Source organism: Ochotona princeps, chromosome 29, assembly GCF_030435755.1.
Source record: "Ochotona princeps isolate mOchPri1 chromosome 29, mOchPri1.hap1, whole genome shotgun sequence".
In the NCBI taxonomy this organism is placed as follows: domain Eukaryota; kingdom Metazoa; phylum Chordata; class Mammalia; order Lagomorpha; family Ochotonidae; genus Ochotona; species Ochotona princeps.
The window spans coordinates 20,272,403-20,288,555 of NC_080860.1; the positions used below are offsets into that span (position 1 = coordinate 20,272,403).

The 16,153-nt window shown below is 54.7% G+C and overlaps 3 protein-coding genes across 7 annotated transcripts in view; 2 read left to right on the plus strand and 1 right to left on the minus strand.

Annotated features, from left to right (window-relative positions):
- The first annotated feature begins 79 nt into the window (after nucleotides 1–79).
- On the plus strand, nucleotides 80–8,861 carry C29H22orf39 (chromosome 29 C22orf39 homolog). 5 transcript variants are annotated; one of them, XM_058656923.1, is made up of 3 exons: nucleotides 80–220; nucleotides 333–500; nucleotides 8,730–8,861. In XM_058656923.1, the coding sequence occupies exons 1-3, from the start codon at nucleotides 128–130 to the stop codon at nucleotides 8,778–8,780; spliced, it is 312 nt and encodes a 103-aa protein (XP_058512906.1). In that variant the 5' UTR covers nucleotides 80–127; the 3' UTR covers nucleotides 8,781–8,861. The 5 variants fall into 5 exon arrangements, with proteins under 5 accessions (XP_058512906.1, XP_058512905.1, XP_058512903.1 ...); XM_058656922.1 differs by having other exon boundaries at nucleotides 333–533; nucleotides 8,730–8,831; XM_058656920.1 differs by lacking the exon at nucleotides 8,730–8,861 and adding an exon at nucleotides 2,642–3,335 and having other exon boundaries at nucleotides 333–550.
- Nucleotides 8,822–11,871, minus strand: MRPL40 (mitochondrial ribosomal protein L40). The gene is made up of 4 exons (XM_058656919.1): nucleotides 11,705–11,871; nucleotides 11,313–11,396; nucleotides 9,818–9,976; nucleotides 8,822–9,243 (listed from the first exon to the last, which is right to left on the minus strand). Exons 1-4 carry the CDS (start codon nucleotides 11,755–11,757, stop codon nucleotides 8,919–8,921), a joined length of 621 nt encoding a protein of 206 aa, XP_058512902.1. The 5' UTR covers nucleotides 11,758–11,871; the 3' UTR covers nucleotides 8,822–8,918.
- Nucleotides 11,872–12,602: 731 nt separating this feature from the next.
- Nucleotides 12,603–16,153, plus strand: part of LOC101525532 (protein HIRA) — an 80,630-nt gene continuing 77,079 nt past the window's right edge. The window contains exon 1 of the mRNA XM_058656915.1: nucleotides 12,603–12,747. Coding sequence (XP_058512898.1) covers nucleotides 12,711–12,747 — 37 coding nt within the window. The 5' untranslated portion in view covers nucleotides 12,603–12,710. The remainder of the gene's footprint in view (nucleotides 12,748–16,153) is intronic.

Here is a 16,153-nt window from a genome sequence, read left to right on the forward strand (position 1 = left end):
TGATGATTGGTGCGCTTCAAGGAGGCCGTCTCTTGCGCTTATTGGCTCTTCTAGCCGTCAATCAGTACTTTGTTCGCCTTTCATTGGCTAGGGGGTTTCAGGCGGGCGGTTTGGCAGTTGCTTCAACATGGCGGACGGCGGCGGTGGTGGCGCCGGGGCCGGTGGCGGCGCTGGGGGTGCCGGTGGCGGCGCTGGGAGCGGGGGCGGTGGCGGTTGGCAAGTGAGTGTGGGCGGCGTTGGGGCAGGCGGCCTCCCCCCGGGGCGTGGCGGGGCTGGGCGGGCCGGAGGGTGTGCGGACGGCCGGCCCCGCTCAGGCCTCGCCTCTCCCGCAGCCGCCGCGCTCCTGCGAGGCCTACCGCGCCGAGTGGAAGCTGTGCCGCAGCGCCCGGCACTTCCTGCACCACTACTACGTCCACGGCGAGCGGCCGACCTGCGAGCAGTGGCGGCGCGACCTGGCCCGCTGCCGGGACTGGGAGAAGCACGGCAGCCTCGAGGCCCAGGTGCGCGAGGCCCGGCCTTGCCTCACCCCCGACGTGAGCCTCCGGGAGCGGTGCGAGGGTGACCCCGCGGGCTGGAGCAGAGACGGGGAGCCCCAGAGGGCAGGCAGGATGGTGCAGAGGGCTAGCAGCATGATTTGACTTACTTTTTCTTTTTAAGATTTATTTTTATTAGAAAGTCAGATTTATAGAGGGAAGCAGACACAGAGAGGACCTTCTGTCCGCTGGTTCACTCCCCAAGCGGCCGCAATGGCCAGAGCTGAGCCGATCCAAAGCCAGGAGCCTGGAGCCTCTTCTTCCAGGTCTTCCACGCGGGTGCAGGGTCCCAAGGCTTTGGGCGATCCTCGACTGCTTTCCCAGGCTACAGGCAGAATGGGAAGCAGGGTGGCCACGACACTGACAGGTTCCCATATGGGATACCGGCGCGTGCAAGGCAAGGACTTAAGCCACTAGGCTCCTGCACTAGGCCCTAACTTACTTTTTTAGTACAGGGACCAAGGCACTTGGGCCGTCTTCTGCTACTTTCCCAGGTGCAATAGCAGGGAGGTGGATCGTAGGAGGATCAGCCAGGACTGAACTAACACACATACGGGATGCTGGCAATGCAAGCCATTGGTTTACCTGTACCAGGGCCCACAGGCTGTGGAGAATACAATACCGAAGCGGCAGGAAAGATGATGGTATGTAACTGCAAGTCGGACAGGAAGACTGAAAACAAGGAGGGGAGTAAGCCAGCAGCTTGTGTGGCAAGAGAATCAGAATGAGACTGATTGTGTGCGTGAGCATTTAAAAAAAAATGGAAAGATCTCAAAATTTAAAAAGAGAGAGAGAAGCCAGTGTTAGCATCCCCTATGGGCGCTGATTCCAGCCTGGCTGCTCCACTTCCCATCCCTTCATTTCCCTGCCTGTGCCCTGGAAAGCAATCAAGGAAGGCCCGAAAGCTTGAGACCCTGCACTCCACTTGGGAGATCTGGAAGAAGCTCCTGACTCCTGGCTTTGGATCAGCTCAGCTCTGGGTGTTGTGGCCATTTGTGAAGTGAACCAGCAAATGGAAGATCTCTCTGTCTGTCCTTTTCTCTGTAACTCTGACTTTCAAATACAAATGAATCTTTAAAAAAAATAATAATAATGAGCAAAGGACACCAAGAAGCAATTCACTGGAGAAGGAGAGTAAATACAGGCAGGTACACGAGTTAAAAATGGCAGAGAGTTGGTTGAGAGGTTAGAGACTCCTGGTTCCTTGTGTAGTGTTGGGGTGGGGGCGGGATGTGGCATGCTGGCTGGCCAGACATCGGTGCCATACCTTGTAACCCCTAAATTTTCTCTAAAATTTCATCCTAAGGGATGTAAGTGTATCCCACTACATGATGAAGAGATCAAAATATTCCACGTCACTATTTATGATAGTGCCGAAGGTGACCTGAATTTCACTAACAGGCATGTGGCCACATGATGTTTTCCGCACAAGCAGGGTACAGTCATCGACATGGGCATGGAAAGGTGGAAAAGAACAGGACTCCATCGATGGCTCTGGGTGCTGCCTCTTCCTTTCTGTTTCTGATCACTGTTTAAAAACAAAAACAGACGGGCAGACAGATTGCATTGCTAGGAACTGCCTAGCTCCTGACTCCTGCCTGCTGCACCCTGCCTCGGCACCCTTCCCTGTGTCTGTGCTTGGGGACACTTGCTAGGAGGAGTTGGCGGGTTGCACAGTCACGTCTGTAGTCAGGACACCCCCTGCTTTTGCTTCATCTGCCTGCCTTGCCACCATGCTGCTCTACAGCACCCCTAGCCTCAGCCCAGCAGGTGAGCCTGCCTAACGTGCCCCAGGTTCACCAAGGGCAGCTGAAGCCCCTGAGTCCCGAGACCCACAAAAATCTTTCCAGATCCCTCAGATTACAGTGACAACAGCCTGTGAGAAAGAACCCTCACGGTCCATGTGTATTAACACGGAACCACTGGCCAGGCTACTTTAGCTGTAAGAGGGTAGCTGAGATGTGGAGTTGTGCGGACCACTCCTTCCCCAGCGCGTCCATCAGTGCCCAGGAAGGTGCTGATGCACAACGGTGGTCTGGGAGCCACGGGAGGGTGCTGGGGGCTTTGGGGGCATGTGAGGAGAAATGACCCAGCTCCTTCTTGCACAGCGATCCCTCTGTGAGAGCGAGCGGGCTCGGATGCAGGCTGCGTGGAGACAGGTGTTGGTGTGGACTCCAAGGCAGAACCCTCCTGCAGACTGGCACCTCCCTCTGCCACAGGAGAAGGACAAGTGACAAGCACGCCTCTGCCCTTGGCCTGTATGGCAGTGTCTGATCTCGTTCAGGTGACACTGTCACACAGCTCTAAGGACTGTAACTGGACCAGGGGCTCCCTCCTGGCCCAGAACAAAGAGCAGGACCCCGGCAGCCTGACATACCCCCTCTTCTATACCTCAGGGCTCCCACCACCACAACGCTCTGAAGGTCAAGTGCACCCACCCCATGGCTGCCGGGGAATCAAGCACTTTGGCAGAATCCTGCCCAACCCCCTCAGGAATAACAGCCCAGAAATGGCAATCCTCAAGGCTAGGAGTCCCAGGCAAACTTGACTGGGAGCCCGGACCCATATGGGCCCTGAAGCCACCATACACCAGCCTTGGTGACTCCTGCGTGTGGCCACAAAACATGGCACTCCCTTCTGCTCAGCTCTGGTCGCTGGTGCACTGGCCCCTCTACCCAGCACACTTAACCCCAGGCACCAGGGCAGACTGTGCACACTCTAGGTGAGGTTGGGTGCAGTTACTTGGAGGAGAGGCAGGTACTGCCTAAACCCCATCTCACAGTTATCTGCAGATACTAAGTGGGCTGACTGTGTGAGACAGCCAAGACCTAGGGAGCGGGAGGGTACAGGCCAGGCCTCCAGAATGGGACATGATAGTCACATGAAAATCCTCACTCAAGACACCTCTTCACCAGTCCAGACACTTGGGTCTCACTGTGCCCCTCCCTATGTTCATGACTGTGACAAAACTTGAAAATCCCAAGCCATTTCTCTTAAAGCTAGTGTCCAGACACCACAACTTACCTGTGGGCAGTGCTTTCCTATTGTTTTGCTTTAAATAAAAGTTATGTTTCTGTTATGCTTGTACTTGCTTCCTGGCTTTTTTTTTTTTTTTTTTTTTTTTTTTGTACTAAACTGAGAAGAAAAAAAAAAAAAAAACCACTGAGCTTCACTGGTAACACTGGGTTTTAAGAAATATGCTGGGCCTGGCATGGTAACCTAGCAGCTGAAGTCCTCATCTTGCACATGCTGGAATCCCATATGGGCGCTGGTTCGTATCCTGGCTGCTCTAATTCCCATCCAGCTCCCTGCCTGTGTCCTGGGAAAGCAGTTGAGGACGGCCCAAAGTCTTGGGATCCTGCACCCGTGTGGGAGACCTGGAAGAAACTCCTCGCTCCTGGCTTTGGATCAGCTCAGCTCTGGCCATTGTGGCCATTTGGGGAGTGAACCAGCAGATGGAGTATGTTTCTATCTCATTCTCTCCATAAATCTGATCTACTTTTCCACTAAAGATAAATCTTTTTTAAAAAAAGATTTCATTTCCAAAATGAAAAGAGATTTCCAGGAAAGGAGAAAAGCGCCTTCGTATCGTATTATTGTTTGTTTCACATTCTAGTAAGTTTTATCCAGCTTTAGGCAACTGCTTAGGTTGCGTTGTACTCTGCGTATCTGACTTTGCAATAAAAATAAATAAATCTTAAAAAAAATTTTGCCTTTTATGCTAGCATCTGTCAGCTGATGCTGCAGCAAAGCCCAACTCACCCACACCCACTCTGGCTTATGTATATACCAGAAGGTATAGTCAGGCTTTACCCTGATCCAGCTCACAGGCCATCAGATGTTGTGGCCCTGCCTGACCTGGTCTGTCCCCATCCCAGCTCTCATGCTCTCCAGTGGAAGTAAGTGGCCCAGTAGGGGGACCCTTGCAGCCCCCAACTGGGTCCGCCGTAGCATCCCCCAAGTTTCACATGTGCTGGTTGAGGGCTGCAGCCCAGTCTGCCACAACCTGCCTCACCTCAGCATTTACCAGTGGATACTGTAGCCTAGCCGGGCCTGGCTGACATCCAATTCCAGCTCACACTGGTAGGGGCTACAGCCTATCCCAGCCCTGCCAGTCCCCACTCCTGGCTCTAATGTGGACTGTCTGATATTGCATCCCAGCCCGGCCTGACCCACACTCCATTCTGGCTCTTGGATTTGCCAACAGGTGATGTGAACTGGTTCAGCCTGGCCTGCCCTCGACCTGTGCCAAATGTATGCTGGTGGGTACTGTATTTTGGCCTGGTTTGGGCTGCTCCCCATCTTAGTTCTTGCATTCACCTGCAGGGAGTGTGTCCCGACAGAGGAGTTACCCAAGCTCCTCCATTAGGATCCCTCCCAATGTCAGATCTCACGCACACTGGTGGATCCATGGGCCAGCCCTACTTAGTCTACCTCCTATCCCACAGGAACAGTGACCTTTCCTGACCAGCCCTCACCTATTCCAGCTCTTGTTGTTGGGTGCTACAGCCCATCCAAGCCTGGTCCACACCTAGACACAAATACATGGCTCATCAGGGGCAGACATTTAACCTAGCCTGTCCTACACCCACCCTGGTTCTCATGAGCACCAGTGAGTGCTGGAATCTAGCCCAGTCCGGTGCATCCCAGACGCAGCCCACACCCATGCCAAGGAATCTCCTGCAGCCATATCAAGACCAGACCGCAGCCCCGACTCTGGACCTCATGCTTACCAATGGGAATCACACCCCAGCCAGGGTGTACCCTTAGCTCCCCAACCTGGCCTGTTCCCATCCACAGATCTTGCATGTGCCATGGGTTCCTCTGATCTGGCCTGGCATAGTCCCTAATCTGTCTTAGCCTTTGCCTTCGGATGCTGTAGCCTCACCTGACCTAGCCAGCCCCTCAGTCCCAACTCTTGCTGGCGGGTGCTGCAACCTGGCCCTGCTCAGTTTGCTCCCATCCTGGCTCATGTAAACCAGTAGGTGTGATATCCTAGCCCGGCATTACCTGCACTCCAGCCTGGTTTCTGCACTCACCAGCAGGTTACGGTTTGTTCAGCCCTGCCTGGTCAGCCCCCTTCCAAAACCAACTCACACACTTGCCAACAGAAGGGGCTATCTTGCCCAGCTTGCCCAACCACTAGGTCTGGACCGTGTGCTCACCTGTAGGAGCTATGACCCCATGGGAGAGTTTCCTAAGTTCCCTTACTCGGCCCACTCCCAGATCCAGATCTCACATGTGCCAGCAGGTGCTAGGCCCTTGCCTGGCATACCCTGTCCCTGCCTTTGTATGAGCTGGTGGATACTGCGGGTCGACCCACCCCACACCTGTTTTAGGATGCACACGTAGGCGCTGCAGCTTGGACCTGCCCAGCCTATTCTCAGTCCCATCACCTGTGAGTGTTGGCAGGTTCCATGTTCATACCTAGCTCAGCCCATCACCACCCCAACTCTTGAGCTAATCAGTGGAATTTGTATTTCCACAGGGTTGGGCCCACTTGTCCCCCATGGAATCTACCCCCAGACCTGGTTCTCTTATGTGCTGGTTAGTGTCACGGCCCTACCTAATGTGACCTGTCCCCTGTTCCTCGCCTTGAACGCGCTGGGATGCCACATGGGTATTGGTTCTAATCCCGGTGGCCCTGCTTCCCATCCAGCTCCCTGCTTGTGACCTGGGAAAGCAGTCAAGGACGTCCCAAAGCCTTGGGACCCTGCACCCACCTGGGAGACCTGGAGAAGCTCCTGGCTTCATATTGGAGGAACATAAGCCATTGCAGCCCGTTGGGGAGTGAATCATCACATGGAAGATCTTTCTGTCTCTCCTCCTCTCTGTTTATCTGTATTAGCAATAAAATAAATAAATCTTCAAAAAAAAATATACCTTTTCCAAACCTGCCCTACAAATGATACTTAAAGATGTTCTTTTCACAGAGAAGAGGAATAACATCCATCAAAAAAAAAAAAAAAAAAAAGGTAAATGTGGAAAACAATCCAGTAAAATAACAACAGAAGACCAAATCAGTTAACAAGCCATTGCTAAAATTACCACCCATAGTATTTTGGGATCAAATTGTCACCCATTCATATAACTCTGAATGTAAATGGTGTAAACTCATCAATCAAACATCATAGATTTGTAGACTGGATTAAAAACACAAAACCCATCCATTTGTTGCCTACAAGAGACATCTCACCAACAAAGATCAGTAGAAACTGTATCTCATGGATTTTGATTTTTTTTTAGCTTTCTCTTTGAAACAGTTTCTTATTAAATTCTACAATGACTCATAGATCAAACAGTAACAAGTTCTTCAAGAAGGTTTTTGACTTTATTTCTTCAGTGACACATTAGTCATTCAGTAGCATGTTATTTAACTTCATGGTATTTTTATTTTCTCTTTTTCTTCCTGTTGTTGATTTTGTTTTGTGGCTTTTCATTTCAGGGGATGTATAGTAACTATGTAATGGAGACTATCATATCCAGTAGCATGTTATTTAAATTCATGGTGTTGTACATTTTTGTTTTTCTTGTTGTTGATCTTGTATTGTGACTTTTCATTCAAGGGGATGTATAGTAACTGTGTAATGGAGACTATCATATCCAGATGTGAGGATACAATGCAGTATGCATCTCTGCTTCCATATCAAAGATGGACTCCCACTGAAACTGTTAACTGTATCTTGATAATAGGATGCTGGACTGTCTGCCATTGCCCATGCCCACAAGGATGGACATATGACTGTTTATGAAGAACTATACTATTAATAGTATAGGGGAACTCAGTGGGTGGGGGATTGGATTTAGGAGAAGGTAAAGGAAATCCCAATGGTGCAGCACTGGCTATTGCGGCTCACTTGGGGAGTGAATCATTGGACGGAAGATCTTCCTCTCCGTCTCTCCTCCTCTCTGTATATCCGGCTTTCCAATAATAATAAATCTTTAAAAAAAAAATCTGCCTTTCCAATAAAAATAGAGCCCGGTGCAGTGACCTAGCAGCTAAAGTCCTCACCTTGCACATGCCGGGATTACATATGGGTGCTGGTTCTGATCCCGGCAGCCCTGCTTCCCAACCAGCTCTCTCTCTTCTTTTGGCCTGGGAAAGCAGTCAAGGATGGTCCAAAGCCTTGGGACCCTGCATCCTTGTGGGAGACTTGGAAGAAGTTCCTGGCTCCTGGCTTCGGATTGGCACAGCACTGGCCCTTGCGCTCACTTGGGGGGTGAATCATTGGGCGGAAGATCTTCCTCTCTCTCTCCTCCTCTCTGTATATAACTTTGCAATAAAAAATAAATCTTAAAAGAAAAACAAGTCATCAGGGTAACTCTATGGCAGTGCTTACTAAGAGATCAGGTCACAGAGTAAGGGAGGAGGGTGTGAGGATGCGGGAAGCTGGCCACCTGATGGTCATGGAGAGGCCATATAAGGAAAGGAGTGTGGTGCCTCAACAGGCTGATCCTTCATTTTGCAGCAGCAGCATCCTCTATGCATGCTGGTTTGCGCCCCACTTCCAATCCAGCTCTCTGTTTATCACCTGGGAATGCAGTGGAGGCTGGCTCAAAGTTCTTGGGACTCTACAGGCATGTGGGAGACCCAAAAGCAGCTCCTGGCTTCAGGTTAGCTCAGCTTTGGCAATGGTGGTCATTCGGGGAGTCAACTAGCATGATGAAGACCTCTCTGCGTCTCTCCTTCTCTCTGTACAATCTGACTATCAAATAAAAACAAATAAGACACTCTAAAAAAAAAAAAAAAAAAGGAAGACATTTCCCAATTTCTTGACCTTAAGAGCCGCAGCCTATGCTGAAAACATGCTGTCCTGGGCTCCCCAAGCAGTGATAATTCGTTGTGAAGTCCCAGTGGACTCAAGTCCGCTGCCCACCCAAGCAGTCAGTACTCAAGAGACCAGGTGCCTGGACCACCCGTTTCAGAAATTGCTGCATCCCTGGCTTCTAACCCAAAGGCAGCTCCTCGGGACTCCAGCTCCCAATCTGTGCACCCCCCACCCTCACTCCTCTGGGTTCCTGTCTGTGCACCCCCCACCTCACCTCCTCTGGGCTTCTCGGGACTCCAGCTGCCAATCTGTACACCCTCCACCTCACCTCCTCTTGCCCCACTTGAGGTGCCTTTCAGCTCATATTGGAATCTTCCTTTAGTCCCATTGGGGTGCAGTCACTGACACCTTTGCTTTTCTCTTCCAGGCACCCTCCAGAGGTCGAGCAGAGTCGCCCACCCCAGTCACCCTCAGGTGAATTAAATTTGATCCCAACACAAGACAAGGAGATAAACTGGACTGAACTTTTATTCATCAGCAGCACATAATTCTATGGAGAACTTGAATAAGATTGTCCTGACCCCCCTGGAGTGGGGGTGCTGAGCTGCCTGCAGCTCTACCTCTTGAATTCTACTTGTGTGTACACCTTGGTGATGTCATTGTACCTGCCCTCAGGGGGCTCGTAGCCGGGGACTGGTGGTGTGTAATGGGGTCCTTCTTTCTCAAAGGGAAACAGGCTGGGGTCCCGCTTGATGGCCTCACTGTAGAGTTCTGGGGATTCCAGCTGCAGCTCCCGCAGGGCCTCCTGCTGGGCCTGGCACATGGCCTTGATGGCGTCCCTCTCCAGCGCATGTTCCTGCTGCTTGTACTGGGACCACCTCTTCAGGAGCAGGGCTCTGCGCTCACTCTCCTCAGGGGACAGCTCCACCTCCGGCCTCTGTCTGCAAGCAAAGCAGGAAGGGATGGCCTGGGGTGGGTGGGGTGTCCGCCAGGTGCACGTGGCAGTTGGGGACGAAAAAAGTGGGAGGCCTAGACACATGTGGGAATGGAAATGTTAAATGTGGCGGTGGCTGCAGTCTGGGCTGGAGGTCCTGCTTTTCCCTAGGTGAGGAGACAGTGCCCCAAGAAACCAGCGGAGCTTCCCTCTGCCCTCGCAAGGGTTCTGGAACTCCAGTCGTGAATCCTAGGGAGTCGAAGGCCTCTACCTGCCCTGCCATTCCCCACTGGAAGGCAAGGTGCCACTCGACAAAGTGCGCACATGCAGCAATACCCTGGCAAAACAGGGGCTTAAAGTTCCTGACCAGCGGCCCACAGACCCAAAGCCAAGGCATCAGACTCATGCCACTGGGTTCCCTGACAGCGGTGCTGCCCCCAAATCTCTCAATCATCTGCCCTGGACTTGTCAATTCAAGAGTACCCAGGACACCCCCAAAGAAGCCAGAATGAAGGGAAGAGCTGCTGGGAGCAGGTGGGCCAACCTGTTTGCAATGACACCCGAAGGCCCTCAGAGCCTACCTGGCCTTATCCAACAGCTTCACGGGCGTGATGAAGTCCTCGATGGGAATGAGCTCCTGAGTGGCCTTTTCCAGCTTCCGGATTCTCTTTTTCAAGCGGTCCTTTGCGGCCTGGTCTTTTTTAGGGTCAACCTTCTTCTTCTTCCGCAGAGGTTCTGCTCTATCATGTGAGAAGCCAACATCAGGGGACGCTGTGGCGGTACAGTGCGTAAAGCTACCTGTGGCACTGGCATCTCCTGTGGATGCCGGTTTGAGTCCCGGCTGCTCCACTTCTGATCCAGCTCACTGCTAATGTGCTTGGGAAAGCAGCAGAGGATAGCCCAAGGTCTTGGGACCATGCACCCACTTGGGAGACTCAGAAAGAACTCCTGGCCCTCAGCTTCAGCTGTTGTAGCCAATTGGGGAATGAACCAGCAGATGAGGATCCTTTTTTCTGTGCCTTTCAAAGAAATAAATCTTTTTTAAGAAAAGGAAACTCCTAACCTGATGTTCTAAAAGCTCATCATTCACACTTCATTACTCCCCAAGTGGCCACAGCAGTCAGAGCTGGGCCGATCCAAAGCCAGGAGCTTCTTCCAGATCTCCACATAGGGTCCCAAAGCTTTGGGCCGTCCTCCACTGCTTTCCCAGGCCACAAGCAGGGAGCTCGATGGGAAGCGGGGCAACTGTCACCCACCCTGCATGTCATTGCTTACAGACTGAGGATCAGCCAGTTGAGCATTGTGCCAGTCCCACTTTGGGGAATTTCTAAACACTGGCAAGAGTCCGAGTTACTCTCAGGAACGTATCTGTACTTTACGATGAGGAATCGAATGCTCTAGCATGCAGAGGGACTGAATCAAGCCTCCGCAGTGGAAATGCATTTTTCTAAAAACAAAAAAAGATTACTTACTCTTATTTGAAAGGCAGAGTTACTTTGGAAACAATGAGTTCACCCAATTTTTCCTACACCTCGATCCTTCCCACCCTGATCAACCATGTAATCATTATTTAAAAATAAAAAAGAGTTAGAGAAGGAGGGAGAGATGTCTGCCATCTGCTGATTCACTCCAAATGGCCACAGCTAAGCTGATTTGAAGCTGGTGGGAGCCAGGAGCTTCATCTGGGTCCGTGCGTGCAGAGGCGCCAAGCACTTGGCCCAGGCAGTGCTGCTTGCGCAGGCGCAGTGGCAGGCAGCTGGACGGACATCAGCCTGGACTGGAACCACACTGACACGGGAGGTCAGCAGTGCACCTGCACTGTGAGCCATGCCGTTTCAAACGCAGAAGATGGCTCCCACACACACAGAGGTTGAAGCTACTCTCATGTTTCATTTTAAACACAGCAACGCAGAGTGGAAAGAAAGTACAAAAACCAGCAAGGCGTCCACCCGAGTCAGGCAGCGAGAAACACCGCAGGCTGTCGCCTTTGCAAACGGACGGACAGCCTTGCTGCATCGTCGCTCCACCCGCACCCGTGCAGACCGCAGGAAGGTCGGGCTACAAGGAGAGTTTTACCTCATGGGAATGAGCTCCCAGAAAGCAAACAACGAAGCCCGCTGGTGAGCTTCTCGAAGCTGGGTCCGCCAAACTCCCAGCGGCCTGTAAAAGACAAAAAGTGTCTGCAGAAATGCCCGACCCCTACAGGCAATACAGACAGAATCCACAGCGCCTGCGAACCCAGGTCAGGCGTGAAGGCTGACAGCAGGATCAACCGGAAGGAGGGGACGTCTCACAGCAGCCCCGCTGTCGCCACGGGACGTGCGGGCTAGCTAGGGTTTTCATCCACCAGAGCTGCCTCATCACCCCCCAGAGGCCCACGGAAGGAGCGGCGGGAAGAAGAACACGAGTCCCGACCCCTTCCCAAACGCCCCAGGGCACCCCGAGGCTCGGCGAGCGCCAGCGCTCACCGGCTCTGTGGGCACAGGGCCCGAGCTCCTGCACGCAGCACGGAAGCCGCCATGCCCCTGCTGCCACCCACCGGCCGCTTCCGGGCGCGCGCCTCTCGGCGGTCCGGCCTCGCGGTGCCACAGCCAGGAGTCCGGCCGGCGCGACGCCTCGCGTTCCCGCGTTCCGGCTATAGAGGTGGGGCGAGGGATGTCGTCAGGCTCCGCCCCCCGACGCAGCCCCGCCCCCCAACGTCCGCGCCGCGCTCCGCACGTTCGGGGCGCCTCTCGCCGCGCGGGGCGCGTGCTCTTCCGCCTCCGCCCCGTCCGAGGGCCGTCGCGCGTGATCGCGCCCTCACCCCGGCGCGGCAGCCGCAGTGGCTGCGAGGGCATGGCCTGCGCCCCTCGGCGCCCGAGTGTCCACGTGTATGAACTCGGCCCCACCTGGCAATAAACGCGCCCGCCCGCCTCCCGCCGCGTCACCCTCCCGGGGGCTCGGCTCATGCCTCGCCAGCACTCGAGCCAAGGGGCCGGTGGCTGCCTCGCGGCCCGCCTGGGCGCCCCGACGAATGACCAAAGTTAGTTAATCATACGAAGTGGGACTCGGAGCCCGTCCCTCCCCCGCCCCGCCACGTGCAGCCGCCGCCGTCCCTGCGCGGCGACCCCTTGGCCCTCGGAGCAGCCCCGGGCGGCCACGGCCGCGTGGGGCGCGGTTTCCCGCCGAGGCGATTTGGCAGGTGCGCGCCGTGACTTCCGGCGTTGCCCGGGAGCCGCCGCAGGAGGAGCGGCGCAGGGGATGCGGCTGTGGTGGCGGCGGCGGCGGCCGAGCGCGGGGGGCGCCTGTGGCGGCGGCGGGGGGCGCAGGCCGGCGATGGCGCGGCGGCGCTGAGGGCGTGGGGCGGGCGGCGGCCGGAGGGCGGGCGGCGCGGGAGGAAGCGGCGGCGGCGGCGGTCCCATGGCCCGGGCGCGCTGAGGGACGCGGCTCTTGCCACAGCCCGGCGGCGGCGGCGGCCACGGCGGCGGCCGAACAATGAAGCTCCTGAAGCCGACCTGGGTCAACCACAATGGTGAGTGCGCTCGGGGGTCGCAGGAGGCCGAGGCCGGAGTCGGCGCGGGGGCGCGGGGGGCCCGGGGTCAGATCCGGGGCGGCGCGCGCAGGCCCCTTGCCCGGCTGGCTGCTCCGGGTGCCCGGGGGAGCCGGAGGAGGAGCCGGCGGGAGCGGACTTTGTCCTGCGTCCCTGCGATCCGGGGGCACGTGCTCCGAGCCTCCCTGGTTGCACCCCCCAGGCCCGGGCGCCGAGCCCCTGCGCGGCCTGGCACGTCCCGCGGAGCCGGCCAGGGATGACAGTGCCCTCAGCCGGAGAGGGGAAGCCGGGGCTGGGCTTGCAGCTCGGGGAGAGCTCGCAGGGTGGCCGGGGTTGGGGCGGTCGGGGCGCGCAGGTGTGCGGGGAGCCGGGGTGGCCGCGGCGCCCCAAGCCCGGCGCGGAGGGAGGAGCGCGCGCGTGCACCCAGGGTGGGACTGGGCTCTGCTACAAAGAGGCCGGCGGCGGGCATGGTTGACAACTCCTGCCGGAGTTGGTGTTTGCGCTCGCCTACCCCCACCCCGTCCGCTGACAGCGCTCAATGCGTCCCCCCAACCCCCACCCCGAGGGGACTGTGGCCCCGATTCCCAGCCTGGTGATGCTCCTGTCTTGCGGCTTGCAGTGTGACCAAGCAAAGGTGGTGTAGCTGCTTTTGCCTTTTTCATCACTGCAAGTTTTTTTTTTTTTTTTCCGTTTTGAACTTGTCCTCTGTGGGTGCAGCCGAATAGAACAGTGCACGTGTTTTCGCACCGGCCTTCTGTCTCTGTGTGTCAGGGCCCCACTGCTTTGTGAGGTGGTCTTGTGTCGGAGCCATTGCTGCCCGATTACCTTGGGTGGGTGTTCCGCATCCCTGGCCCCCTGCTCTGCCTCCCGTGGAAGTTCAGGGAGTACTCCGTGTGCCCCACACAGATTCGGCGGCGGCCGCCCCACCAGCGCCTGCTACACCCTGGGTATAAGATAAGGGTTGGCTAAAAACGCATGGAAGTTGGGGCTTCCAGAATTTAGACAGACTTTTCCGGGCTCTCTGTGCAAGAGAGCAGAAACGCTGAGCTGCTGTTTTCGTTTCTCCGGGTGATCTCCAGGAGCGCTTGTTGGTAGCAGGGTGCAGATCTTTCCCCTCAGAACTGAGTGCAGGTTGCTTGTGGTCAGGAAATGTTTCATTATCACCTGGTTTGCTTTCTAAATGAAACATCTGAGTGAATTCCTATTTTTATTTATGTTTTGTCTGAATTAGTTTGTATAACCTACCTTTCCTCTCCCAAATGCCCACAGCAGACGGATCTGGCAGGGGCCAAAACCGGGGGCTGGAGACTCAGTCCAGTCCTGCCGCTTGGGTAGCAGGACCCAACACCTCCAGCTATCACCATTGGCTCCTCATGGAGCCTGCCATGGCCGGGTGCGGGCATCGGGCGCTCAGGGCAGGCCCCCTGCCACAGGCCACGGGTGTCTTGGCTGGTGTCTTCATTGTATGACTGGATTCCTACTTCCTTTGCCCTGGCGTCCACCCTGGTCTGGTGGAGTCTTCAAGGGCATTGATGAATCACTGACCGCTGTCCTGGCAGAAGTGTTGCCGGCTGAGCAGCCCTTGGCAGACAGTAGGGGTTGGTGGGGGATACTGGGAGCCAAGGCTGTGGGGCCAGAAGCCTGCGTGGTGGACAGTGGTCAGTGAAACTTGGCTTAGTTTGGATGAAGTACTTTGGAGAGTGCATCTTTGCACTCTGGCTTCCTTACCCTTTCCATCTCCCATCTTGCCTGAGCAGGAGTGGAAACCTTAGCTTTTTTCCCAGGAGTCGTCAGACAGGCTGTCCATGGCAGCAACAGTGGTGGTCGAGAGCAGAGGGAGAAGTGTGTGTTGGAGTGTATGTCTACCTAGGTCTTGATGTTTCTGGATATCTCAGCCCTTTGTGCATTTGGGGCTGTGTGGTTGATCTCGGGACTGTCGTGTGTGCTGGCGGGTGTCGGACAGTGTTCCGCACTTTGCCTGGTAGAAACCACAACTACCTTGATATAACCGTCAGATATCTGCAGGGGCCAGCCTTGGGGTACAGTGGGTTAGATCGCCTCTTGCAGTGCTGGCATCCCTTATCAGAGTCTGGAATGCTCTGCCTTCAGTCTAGCCCTTTGCTAATGCAGCTGGGCAAGCAGTTGTAACCATTTGGAGAGTGAACCAGAATATGGAAGGTCTCTCTTGACCTCTCTGTCAGTCCCTCTCTGTCTCTTGTGCAGTCTTCCAAGTAAAGAAAGAAATTCTGGGGTTGATGCCGTAGTATACCATGCTGGCCCACTGCCTGCTGGGCGGATATCCTATGTGGACACTAGTTCCAGTTCTGGCTAATCCAGTTTCAGTTCAGCTCCCTGCTGGTAGCCTTGGAGAGCAGCAGAGGATGGCTCATGAGCTTGCCTGCGTGTGGGAGACCCAGAGGCAGCTCCTGGCTCCTGGCTTTGAATAGACTCAACCCAAGCTGTGGTGGCCATTTGGGGAGTGAAGCAGCAGATGGAAGGTCTCGCTCTCTCTCAATCTTCTCTGTAACTCTGGTCTTCTAATAAAAATAAATACTGAATACATTTTTTACTTAAAAAGAAATTACTGTAAATAAAAATTTAAAAATTGTGTCTCCAGTCATTGCCAACATCCTCTGCTGGTAATGCCCAAATGAGAATTACTGATCCAAGATTTGGGCTGATTAGGTCATTGTGAAGCTATATCCCGTGAAATGAGCTTTGGATAGAATCAGATTGGATTTAAGACTCCATTTTTTTTTTCTTTTTTAAGATTTATTTATTTTTATTTGAAAGTCAGATATAGAGAGAGGGGGAAAGAGAGGAAGATCTTCCGTCCGATGATTCACTCCCCAATGACCCCAATGGCCGGTGCTGTGCCAGTCCGGAGCCAGGAGCCAGGAACCTCCTCCAGGTCTCCCACGCGGGTGCAGGGTCTCCAGTGTTTGGGCCATCCTCAACTGCTTTCCCAGGCCACAAGCAGGGAGCTGGGTGGGAAGAGGAGCTGCTGGGATTAGAACCGGTGCCCATATGGGATCCCGCAGCATGTTCAAGGTGAGGACTTTAGCCGCTAGGCCACAGCGCCGGGCCCAAATTTTACTTTTTTTTTTTTAAGAATCATTTATTTTTATTGGAAAGGCAGATGTACAGAGAGAAGAAGAGACAGAGAGGAAGATCTTCCATCCACTGGTTTATTCCTCCAAATGGCTGCAATGGCCAGGGCTGAGCGAATCTGAAGCCAGGAGCCAGGAGGTTCTGGTAGGTCTCCTATGCAGGTGGAGGGTCCCAAGACTTTGGGCCATCTTCCACTTGTCTTCCCAGACCACAATCAGGGAGCTGGATGGGATTCACGTGTCCCAAGCAGTTACGTGACTGCCGCGTCAGATGCCCA